General features: G+C 46.2%; 1 protein-coding gene across 19 annotated transcripts in view; it reads left to right on the top strand.

Annotated features, from left to right (window-relative positions):
• The window catches only part of c5h18orf21 (chromosome 5 C18orf21 homolog), a 76,102-nt gene that overhangs the window by 47,011 nt on the left and 16,687 nt on the right, over positions 1-12,404 (top strand). For 14 of the 19 annotated variants that reach the window (XR_005460652.1, XR_005460651.1, XR_005460653.1 and 11 more), the window contains one exon: positions 4,693-4,913. The exons of 3 other annotated variants lie outside the window; for them this stretch is intronic. Coding sequence is in view for 11 of the 16 variants with exons in the window: in XM_038797068.1 (XP_038652996.1) it covers positions 4,693-4,913 (221 nt within the window). In the remaining 5 variants the exon portion in view is untranslated. Of the gene's footprint in view, positions 1-4,692; positions 4,914-12,404 lie in introns of those variants that run through there. 2 more of the 19 variants (XR_005460654.1, XM_038797064.1) reach the window with 2 other exon arrangements.

Genomic DNA, 12,404 nt, shown 5'->3' with positions numbered 1-12,404 from the left:
TTGAAGAGGACACGCCTAATAGGTTTTTTTGGCACTAACTATGTCCTTCAGTTGTAGTGTATCAAGCCACTCTTGATGATGGAGATTTGATATAAAATACAAAGAAAAGTACAGCACAGGAACAGGTCCTTCGGCCCTCCAAGCCTGTGCCGACCATGCTGCCCGTCTAAACTAAAATCTTCTGCACTTCCAGGGTCCGTATCCCTCTATTCCCATCCTATTCATGTATTTGTCAAGACGCCCCTTAAACGTCACTATCGTATCTGCTTTCACCACCTCCTCTGGCAGCGAGTTCCAGGCACCCACTACCCTCTGTGTGTAAAAAAAAAACTTGGCTCGTACATCTCCGTAAACCTATGCCCCCCCCCTAGTAATTGACCCCTCGACTCTGGGAAAAAGCCTTTGACTATCCACCCTGCCTATGACCCTCATAATTTTGTAGACCTCTATCAGGTCGTCCCTCAACCTCCGGTGTTCCAGTGAGATCAACCAAAGTTTATTCAACCTCTCCTCATAGCTAATGCCCTCCATACCAGGCAACATCCTGGTAAACCTCTTCTGCACCCTCTCAAAAGCCTCCACATCCTTCTGGTAGTGTGGCAACCAGAATTGAACACTATACTCCCCAAGTGTGGCCTAACTAAGGTTTTATACAGCTGCAACATGACTTGCCAATTTCTATACTCAGTGCCCCGGCCAATGAAGGCAAGCATGCCGTATGCCTTCTTGACTACCTTCTCCACCTGTGTTGCCCCTTTCAGTGACCTGTGGATCTGTACACCTAGACCTCTCTGACTGTCAATACTCTTGAGCGTTCTACCATTCACTGTACATTCCCTACCTGCATTAAACCTTCCAAAATGCATTACCTCACATTTGTCCGGATTAAACTCCATCTGCCACCTCTCCACCCAAGTCTCCAAACGATCTAAATCCTGCTGTATCTTCTGACAGTCCTCATCGCTATCCACAATTCCACCAACCTTTGTGTCGTCTGCAAACTTACTAATCAGACCAGTTACATTTTCCTCCAAATCATTTATATTTACTACGAACAGCAATGGTCCCAGCACTGATCCCTGCGGAACACCACTAGTCACAGCCCTCCAATCAGAAAAGCACCCTTCCATTGCTACTCTCTGCCTTCTATGACCTAGTCAGTTCTGTATACATCTTGCCAGCTCACCCCTGATCCCATGTGACTTCACCTTTTGTACCAGTCTGCCATGAGGGACCTTGTCAAAGGCCTTACTGAAGTCCATATGGACAACATTCACTGCCCTACCTGCATCAATCATCTTTGTGACCTCCTCGAAAAACTCTTATCAAGTTAGTGAGACATGACCTCCCCTTCACAAAACCATGCTGCCTCTCGCTAATACGTCCATTTGCTTCCAAATGGGAGTAGATCCTGTCTCGAAGAATTCTCTGCAGTAATTTTCCTACCACTGACGTAAGGCTCACCAGCCTGTAGTTCCCTGTATTATCCTTGCTACCCTTCTTAGGTGCCAGGGGCTGGTTTGGCACACTGGGCTAAATTGCTGGCTTTTAAAGCAGACCCAGGCAGGCCAGCAGCGCGGTTCAATTCCCGTACCAGCCTCCCCGAACAGGCGCCGGAATGTGGCAACATGGGGCTTTTCACAGTAACTCCATTGAAGCCTACTCGTGACAATAAGTGATTTTTATTTTCATTTTTCATTAAACAAAGGAACACCATTGGCTATTCTCCAATCCTCTGGGACATCACCTGAAGACAGTAACGATCCAAAGATTTCTGTCAAGGCCTCAGCAAATTATTCTCTAGCCTCCTTCAGTATTCTGGGGTAGACGTCCAACACCTCGTCTTTTTGTATCTCAATGTGACCCAGGCTTTCTACACACCCTTCTCCAGACTCAACATCCACCAATTCCTTCTCTTTGGTGAATACTGATTCAAAGTATTCATTTAGTACCTCGCCCATTTCCTCTGGCTCCACACATAGATTCCCTTGCCTGTCCTTCAGTGGGCCCTCCCTTTCCCTGGCTACCCTCTTGCTTTTTATGCACGTGTAAAAAGGCTTGGTATTTTCCTTAACCCTATTTGCCAATGACTTTTTGTGACCCCTTTTAACCCTCCTGACTTCTTGCTTAAGTTCCTTCCTACTTTCCTTATATTCCACACAGGCTTCATCTGTTCCCAGCCTTCTAGCCCTGACAAATGGCTCCTTTTTCTTTTTGACGAGGCCTACAATATCTCTCGTTATCCAAGGTTCCCGAAATTTGCCGTATTTATCCTTTTCCCACACGGGAACATGCCGGTCCTGAATTCCTTTCAACTGTCATTTGAAAGCCCCCCACATGTCAGATGTTGGTTTACCCTCAAACATTCGCCCCCAATCTAGGTTCTTCAGTTCCTGCCTAATGTTGTTATAATTAGCCTTACCCCAATTTAGCACGTTCACCCTAGGACCCCTCTTATCCTTGTCCACCAGCACTTTAAAACTTACTGAATTGTGGTCACTGTTCCTGAAATGCTCCCCTTCTGAAACTTCTACCACCTGGCTGGGCTCATTCCCCAATACCAGGTCCAGTACAGCCCCTTCCCTAGTTGGACTATCTACATATTATTTTAAGAAGCCCTCCTGGATGCTCCTTACAAACTCTGCCCCGTCAAAGCTCCTAGCACTAAGTGAGTCCCAGTCAATATTTGGGAAGTTGAAGTCTCCCATCACAACAACCCTGTTGCTTTTACTCCTTTCCAAAATCTGTCTACCTATCTGCTCCTCTATCTCCCGCTGGCTGTTGGGTGGCCTGTAATAAGCCCCCAGCATTGTGACAGCACCCTTCTTATTCCTGATCTCTACCCATATAGCCTCACTGCCCTCTGAGGTGTCCTCCCCCAGTCCAGCTGTGATATTCTCCCTAACTAGTAGTGCAACTCCTCCACCCCTTTTACTCCCCCTCTATCCCGCCTGAAACATCTAAATCCTGGAACATTTAGCTGCCAATCCTGTCCTTCCCTCAACCAGGTTTCTGTAATGGCAACAACATCATAGTTCCAAATTCTAATCCAAGCTCTACGTTCAATGTTCTTACTACTTGCAGTGCTTCTTCCAAGTTGTGTTCACCATGGAGAAGCGATGATTCATTAGCTCAGGAAGGGCAGTATGTGGTAATCAATAGGAGGTTTCCTTGCCCATGTCTGACCTGAGTCCAGAGTCAATATTGAGGACTCAGTTTGCTGGGCTATTACAAGCACAGTTAGAGTCAAATGCATTGCTGTGGGTTTGGAGTTGCATATCAAACAGACTAGGTATGGATGCAGGTTTCCTTCCTTAAAGGGCATTAGTGAACTGGTTAGGTTTTTCCAATGCTTTGGTAGCTTCAAAACTAATTTAATTACAAGAAATACATCATCTTCCTAGGGCAGCACGGTGGCCTAGTGGTTAGCACAGCTGCCTCACGGCGCTGAGGTCCCAGGTTCGAATCCCGGCTCTGGGTCACTGTCCGTGTGGAGTTTGCACATTTTCCCCGTGTCTGCGTGGGTTTCGCCCCCACAACCCAAAAAATGTGCAGAGTAGGTGGATTGGCCACGCTAAATTGCCCCTTAATCGGAAAAAATAATTGGGTAATCTAAATTTAAAAAAAAAATACATCTTCTTCCTTGTGACATCAATCATCGCCACAGTCACTGCTCAGTCAAGTAGTATACGATTTGGAATGAGTGATGTCAACAAGCATTTTTTGAGGAGGGGAAAGAGGGGAATAAATCACATTGTGATGCCTTTCCAGGAGATCACAACATTTTTACAGTGCAGGAGGCCATTTGGCCCATCGTGTCTGCACCGGCCCTCTGTTGTTGAGTGCTGATTGCAAATAATATTGACTGTGAGGGCCCTGTGCTCGGTCCGCATCTGTTCAAAACGTAAATATTTATTTTGTTTTTATCATTTGAAGTTAAAAGTTCTATTAACGCAAGAATGTTTAAGCATTTTCTATAATTTGCTGTGAAAGATTCGGTATGTATTAAATGTACTCAATCTTATTCATGGAATCATGGTTAGTTTACATGCCCATTTAAATTTTGTGTCCCACTGAGATGCCAGAGGGCCACTCATGTGATCCAGGTTGCTCATCACTATTCTATGCTGTCCTTTACCGTTTACAGTATTTCCAAGTTTTGTGTCATTCACAAGATATTTTCCTGAAATGCATTTAAGGCCATTCTTGTACTTAGAATAGGAAAGCTACAATCATAGAGAATTCAAGACAGAGATAGGGCTACAGTGTTGTTGATTAAAATCTCCAAACCTTGCTCCCTGTTAGCACAGCTTTCTACCAGTTCACCCTATAATGCACACGATCAAAAACGGATGTGGTTTGTCCTTCGGCATTGTTGAAGTCACAAAGTAATCTCATTTTAATGTAATTCTGTTCCGGCAGCATACACAAAACCAATGCATTTTATCTTCAAAAATGTGTGGATGCTGTATATAATTGATGAGCAAAAATTAAAATTTTGCTGTAAAGGTCCCAGGATTTCTTGGCTAGACTTTGAGGTTATCTCTGGATTTCTTGGCTAGACTTTGAGGTTATCTCTGGATTTCCGCAGTAGTTTGGAGGACATCAAACTTTATCTGAAGTTGCTCAAAACTAAATGTATGAGTCTAAGCATACCTGTGTATTAACTGTATTTTTTAAAAATTCACGCAGTTGGTTACATGTTATACATGTAAAGAAACTTCAAGATTCTACGGAGCAAATAGGGCATCTCTTCCTATAAGGCCCCGCATTCCCAGAAGCCTAAGCAAGAAAAAAACGGATATGAAGACGCTTGAAGCAAGAACGCCACAGTCCACACGGCAAGAAACCAGCTATTCCCCACTTCTGAATAAATCCGGTTCTAAAAGCAAGAGCCCAGCTATAACTCCCCGGTAAATTTATTTTTTAAACTTCACCTCCTATGTGTTTGTATTTAGGCCTTCATTTCCTGTTGCCGTAACCTATTCATCAAGTCAATTAATATTCTGAAGAAATATTGAGTTAATCTTTGTCAGAACTTTTCATAGTAATTTTATAATTGTGGGCAAGTCCCCGTAGACTCTGTTTGTTCTGGTGTGCTCAATTTGCAGCAAGTCAGGCTGTTGGAAAATGATGGGGTGCTGATGGAAATCCTGGCTAGTGGGACCCAGGAGCCACTGATCTTAAATCTGAAGGTTTTTGTTGGTTTTAGTATTACTCAGTGGGCGTCCCAGACGCCCGAGCTTTTGGTCTTCATCGACTGCCCAGGAGTTGTTGTGGAGCTTTGGGTTCCTGTTAATTTGCTGATAGGATATGCAGATAAAGATAAATGAACAGCATATGAGGTAAATTCTACTGTGGATGAATTGAATTTGGCTCAATTGTGCTTCAGATTCTGTGTAATTCTTATGTGTTTCAACTTGCTGACGCTGATGGATCTTGGCGTTTTGATTGGAGATTTGTCCAGCAATGAGGCAACAGTGCTAAAAACAGCAAATAAAAATGGAATGAAGTTAACTGGATTTTGAGGGTCAGGTGGGCTGCTGGAAGAAAATGTTGGCGAAGTCTGATCCTTCTGCCATCATGCCAATCATCTCACCAGCGATCGACATTTTCGAGGCCTCATCAGTGTATTTGCTGACGCAACTCGCTGTAGACTAGGCTCCTTGCCTCCACCACCTGGTCCACTTCAGCTTGAGTCCAGGTGTAAATATACTGGATCTGGCCACACTCTTCTTTCCATGTTGCTGCTTTCACTAGCCATTTCTTTGTATACTATGGGTGAGTATATACTATAGGTGAGTACAAAGAGTAGGCTCTCATTGGTATTCAGAGCCCCACTAATCCCTGCCCTTTGTGCTAGCAGCGATCAAAGGAACAAACAACTGAGTCCTTAACAGTAGTGGTAGGGATAGGGTAGCAGTCGATTGAATGAGGCAAAACAATGACATTTGAATTGGGCAAATGGATGGCAAAGAAAGGAAGAGAAGAAAGGTTGATAACGAAAGCACGGTAACTGAGGAAGTGGAGGAGAGTAACTGAAAGACGACATTCGGCCCATCTGCCAGAACAGAAAAATGAAATAGCCGCTCATTTTAATCCCACTTTCCAGCACCTGGTCCATAGCCTTGCACATTACAGCACATTAGATGCAGTTCCAGATTTTGAGTTGAGCATTTCAACTTCAACCATCAACGTGGGCATGAATCTTGGTTTGGCGAGCAGACTGATGCCAGCTGGGTTGAGGGCCAATTTGAACTGGGAAGCTGGGTGCAAGCTTTACTGAGTTATACTGCCAAGTTGCATTCATAGCGGAGTGAGACGAAGGCCAGAACTTGGGGTGTTAATGAAGTGCCTCAGTGAAAGGATGTGGAGTTGGATAAGCTTCAGTTTCTCAGAGTTGTCACTAATGCACAGTGTGTTTAGGAAGTTGAATGTGGAGAATGAATATTAATGTAAATGATGGTCTGGTCAGTCTACTACAAATCCAAATTTAACTTTGTTCCTTTAAAATGAACCAGAATTCATGCTATTTAATGCAAAAAAAATCACTGTTTCTATTCATGATGTCTCGAGTGAATCATGAAGTCTTTCATAAATTGTTTGTTTCCCCCAAAGTCATCTCTATCCAACAGTTTCAAAACATAACATTGGACAAATAGGTAGCAGAGATTATGAATAATTGCAGTAGATATAATTAATTCCCCTTTTAAAAACAATAAGATGCATTTATTTGTATGGAGAAAAGTAGATGCTGGGCTGAAACAGGCAGGGGGAGTGGCTATAAAGTTGGTCAAATAAGTGAGGTTTTGACGAGACTTCTGGCGGCGGCCATGAGCTGATCGGTCTCACTCCTGCTTGGAGGCTTCGGTTTAGGCCCTTTCTGCATGGGTGATGGGCGCTTTTGTTGGAGATTGTGCAAAATAAGTGGTGGGAATTGAATTCTCCTCCGAAGTGGAATGTCGGCAGGTTAACCCACCCATCCAAAATCGAATAAGGCAGCGGCTCCAGAGTTGGAGGATCTGTGTGACGCAGTAATAGAAAGCATGGCAGAGTCAGGAGCATCGTCATTGTCCACCCCATTGCTTGTGGAACAGTTGATGGTGTTGCTAAGGGGGAGCTTTGGCAACATCAACTAGAGATGCAAGAGGACTGACCCAAGGCAATTAAAGGAGCAGTATCCCCTCTTTGCGGGTCTTTGGAGGGGATGGTGAAGCGCCTGGAATCGCAGGGTGTAATGATCCAGGAGGCGGAAAGCGCGGTGACGGATCACAGTGATCGGATTGTGGAGTTGGAGGCAGAGGTGGCGATGTTGGGAGTGGCCGGTAAGGAGTTGACAGTAAAGGTGGACAATCACGAGAATTGGTCCAGGCAGCAGGATTTAATAATTCTGGGCCTGCCGGAGGGGGTGGAGTGAAGCAGTGCCATGGCCTATGTTTCAAAGATGTTTGTGAAGCTTGTTGATGAGGGAGTCCGCGAGAGGGCCGGAGGTGGACAGGACACAGCGATGGCCAGTGATGATCCAAATGCATAAATTCCAGGAGAAGGAGAAGATTTTGGATAACGAACGGATATGGCTAACCGATAGAAGTCAAGAGAGTGGATGGCAAATATTCAGCCTGGAGCCCAGTTACCAGTGGCGTACCGCAGGGATCAGTTCTGGGTCCTCTGCTGTTTGTGATTTTCATTAACGACTTGGATGAGGGAGTTGAAGGGTGGGTCAGTAAATTTGCAGATGTTACGAAGATTGATGGAGTTGTGGTTAGTGAGGAGGGCTGTTGTCGGCTGCAAAGAGACATAGATAGGATGCAGAGCTGGGCTGAGAAGTGGCAGATGGAGTTTAACCCTGACAAGTATGAGGTTGTCCATTTTGGAAGGACAAATATGAATGCGCAATACAGGGTTAACAGTAGAGTTCTTGGCAATGTAGAGGAGCAGAGAGATCTTGGGGTCTATGTTCATAGATCTTTGAAAGTTGCCACTCAAGTGGATAGAGCTGTGAAGAAGGCCTATGGTGTGCTAGCGTTCATTAGCAGAGGGATTGAATTTTAGAGCTGTGAGGTGATGATGCAGCTATACAAAACCTTGGTCAGGCCACATTTGGAGTACTGTGTGCAGTTCTGGTCACCTCATTTTAGGAAGAATGTGGAAGCTTTGGAGGGGGTGCAGAGGAGATTTACCAGGATGTTGCCTGGAATGGAGAGTAGGTCTTACGAGGAAAGGTTGAGGGTGCTAGGCCTTTTCTCATTAGAACGGAGAAGGATGAGGGGCGACTTGATAGAGGTTTAGAAGATGATCAGGGGAATAGATAGAGTAGACAGTAAGAGACTTTTTCCCCGTGTGGAACAAACCATTACAAGGGGACATAAATTTAAGGTAAATGGTGGAAGATATAGGGGGGATGTCAGAGGTAGGTTCTTTACCCAGAGAGTAGTGGGGGCATGGAATGCACTGCCTGTGGAAGCAGTTGAGTCGGAAACGTTAGGGACCTTCAAGCGGCTGTTGGATAGGTAAATGGATTAGGGTAGAATAATGGAGTGTAGATTAATTTGTTCTTGAGGGCAGCATGGTAGCATTGTGGATAGCACAATTGCTTCACAACTCCAGAGTCCCAGGTTCGATTTCGGCTTGGGTCACTGTCTGTGTGGAGTCTGCACATCCTCCCCGTGTGTACGTGGGTTTCCTCCGGGTACTCCGGTTTCCTCCCACAGTCCAAAGATGTGCAGGTTGGGTGGATTGGCCAATGTAAATTGCCTTTAGTGTCCAAAATTCTATGATCTATGATTAACCTAGGACAAAGGTTCGGCACCACATCGTGGGTTGAAGGGCCTGTTCTGTGCTGTATTTCTCTATAGATGGGTGAGGGCAATGCGATACTGCAGTTGGGAAGGTCATTGGATCTGAATATATCAGGACATGGGACCAACCTGGACAAGCGGCAAGAGGGTTTTAAACGGACCAAAGTGGTGCTTTTTCGGAATAAGGTCCAGTTTGGGATGTTTTATCAGACCAAACTCTGGGTGATGTTTATGGGGAAGGAACACTATTTTACTTAGCCAGTGGAGGTGAATTACTTTATTAAGGAGCATGGTTTGGAGGATGGATAATGGTGAGAATTTCTTGGTTTTTGGTATGTTTGTACAATGTTTGCAAGTGTTTTGCTTTTGCACATATTGTCCTTTTTGTTATTTTAATGCGGTAGATGGAGGTGTGGTTCTGAGTCCTAGGTGTCTTTCTCCTGTTGGCAGGGGAGGACGAGAGTACAGGAGGGGGAAACCTGGGCAGGGAATAGTCAAAGAGTGGAGAGGGGAAGGCATTATGGTGGGAGGGGCAGTTTTAGCGGTATGGATGGGGACCTTTATGTCGTTCTCCAGGTGGAAGTTGCCACGCTAGCTGGGATGCTGGTGAACGGAGACAGTGCGGGGGACGGGTAGCCAGAGAGGTTGGGGGCTATGGTTAGGTAGTTTCAGGGAGGTAGAACCTGGGGAGGGGGAGATTATACTGGTGACGCAGGGAGCTTGTTGGGTGGGTAGGGGAGAAAGGAGGGGGTGGCCATTTTGTGTGGGCCTGGACAAGAAAGGGAATTGAGAGCAGGGATAGTTTTGCAATGGATAGGGATGACGGACCCAGATGAAGGATTGGGTCAGGTTAAGAATAGAAATGGGTGGGTGGGGCGTATGTTTCACTTGGGTTTGACTCCAAGTCGAGAGGGTTTGCAATCCTATTTATTAAAAGGGTGGAGTTTATGATGGCCAGCAAGGTGAGGGATCCAGGGAGTTGGTACATGATGGTGAGCAGATGGTGAGCTACCAGCCTTGTTGGCTCAGGCATCGATTGCTTAGGACCTTGTGGAGTGTGGGGCATACAGGTCCCTTCCCCCTATTAAACACAGAATTGAAGGTGTTGGCTAATGTATTGACGAGGCGGCTGGAGGGGTGTGTGCCGGAGGTGGTCTCGGAAGACCAGACGGGTCTGGTTGTGAAAGGGCGGCAGCTGTCCAGCAACATTAGACGTTGTTGAATGTGATTATGACTCAGAAGAGTAAGGTGCCGGAAGTTATTGTGTCCATGGATGTGGAGAAGCGTTTGATAGGGTAGAGTGGAGGTGTCTGTTCCAGTCCTGGAGAGGTTCGTGTTTGGGCCTGCGTTTAACTCCTGTGTGCGGTTACTGGATGATGCCCCCACGGCTAGTGTAAGGACAAATGCGATGAGTTCAGGAGATTTCCGGCAGAGGGGCACGAGGCAGGAGTGCCCACTGCCCTCGCTGTTTCCGTTGGCTATCGAACCTTTGACCGATACCATTGGGTATCGACAGAGTGATCTGGCATTGTAAGGGAGGCCGTGAACATAGGGACTCGATGTACATTTCAAATCCATTGGAGTGTATGGGTAAGATCATGATACAAATTGCATGTGGCAAAGATTGAAATATTTCTGGTGAATGCCTAGGGGAATAGTGTGAATTTGAGTGCCCTATCATTTAGGCTTGCCAGAAGCAAGTTCAGGAACTTGGGTATTCGTTGGGCCACCATGCATAAGTGGAACCTGGCCAGTTCGGTGGAGGAGGCGAAGGGGGATCTGAAGAGCAGGCATGCGCTCCCACTGTAACCAGCAGGGAGGCTGCAGACAGTCAAGATAAAAAGTCCTTCCGAGAGTTTTGTTTCATTTTCAGTCCCTCCTGATATTCCTGCCAAAGGCATTCTTCCAAAAAGTGGACAGATTATTTGCATTTGTATTGGCTGGCAAGACGCCGCAGATTTTGAGTTTTTTTAAACGAGACTGCGGGTGGGGGGTGCTGGCGGTCCCAAATCTGCTATACTGCTACTGAGTAGCGAATGTGGAGAAGGTGCAGCAGTGGTGGAGGTGGGGGGGGGGAAGCGGAGTTGGGTGCAGGTGGAGGAAGCTTTGTGGGTGGAGGTTGTCTAAGGGCCTTGGCTACGGCCCCCACTCATTCTTCCTGGTTAAGTATACTGTTATCCCGGTGATGGCATCATCCCTAAAGGTTTGGAACCAGTTGAGGCGGCACTTTGATGTTGGGAGTTATGTCAGTGCTGGCACCAATTTGTAGGAATCACAGATTCGCTCCAGTGGAGTTGGATGCGACGTGTAGGCTTTGTGAGAGGGAAGGAATGGAGTGGGTTAGGGCCTGTTCGTGGAAGGGAGAGTTGCAGGAGAGATGCCAGTTGCCGAGGGGGACTGAATTCAGGTATATGCAGGTGGCGGGACCTTTTGAGGAAGGAGCTACTCTCGTTCCATCAACTGTCGGAGCATACCTTGCTGGACAGATTGCTAACACAAGACAAGCTGGGGATGGGAAGATTGCGAATATATAACGGGTGATTGGTGAACACAGAGAACGTGCCAATTGAGGAGGAAAAGTGGCAGGAAGAGCTGGGAATGGAATTGGGATGTGGGACGACTGGAATGAAATTATGCACTGGGTGAATGCGCCATCGTCCTGTGCCAGGAAGAGCCTGGTACAGTTTAAAGTGGTGCATAGGGCTCATATTAACGGGTTCTTCCAAGAAGTAGAGGCTAAGTGTGAAAGATGTGGAGGGGGGTGCCGGAAAACCATGTCCATTTGTTTTGGTCGTGTCCGAGATTAGTGGGTTTTTGAGTCCGATCTTTGAACCACTGTCGGATATCGTGGGGGTGAGGCTGTCGCTGTGCCCGCTGGTGGCGATCTTGCGACCGTTGCCGCTCAGATTGCCCGGCGGTGAATTCTACTGGGTGGTGGAGGTCGGTGGAACCACCAAGGGTGTTGGCGTGGTTGGGGGATGTGGCGGAGTTTCTTAAGTTAGAAAAAATGGGGTCAGAGGAAGGGTTCTTTGTAAGACGGAGGATGTTCTTTTCCCTATTCGAGGACCTATTTGTCCCCAGCAAGGGGGGCAGGGAGGATGGGGGGGTGTTGTTTGGAGGGAAGGAGGGGTGTTAAAGGGGGGCAAATATGACAGACTGTTTGTATTGTGTTTTGTTTACTTTGGTTTGGAATAAAAATATTTTAAAATGTTTTTAAAAAGCTGAGATTTAAGGGTATATTCTTAAAGGAGAAAAGCAAAGGAGTTAGAAAGGAAAAATTAACATGGGGTCCAGGTGGCTGAAGTTATTGCTGCAAATGATGAGATGAAGGAATCGAGTCTGCGCAAGAATCCGGAGTTACCGAGGCAAGGGGGGTGAAGCAATGGGACAATTTAACAGAAGTATGTGAATTTTCTATTTGGGAAATTGGAACACCATGGACAATGTAGGTCAATGTGGACAGAGGATGATGGGACAGTTGGGATTTGGATAAAGACGTGCTGTTAGGTAATTTGGACATTCTGAATTTTCCTTCTGTGCACCCTAACAGGCGCCGGAATGTGGCGACTAGGGGCTTTTCATAGTAACTTCATTGTAGTGTTAATG

Source organism: Scyliorhinus canicula, chromosome 5 (genome assembly GCF_902713615.1).
Source record: "Scyliorhinus canicula chromosome 5, sScyCan1.1, whole genome shotgun sequence".
NCBI lineage: Eukaryota > Metazoa > Chordata > Chondrichthyes > Carcharhiniformes > Scyliorhinidae > Scyliorhinus > Scyliorhinus canicula.
Note: the sequence above shows the minus strand (reverse complement) of the source record. Positions and strands in the feature narration are given on the sequence as shown.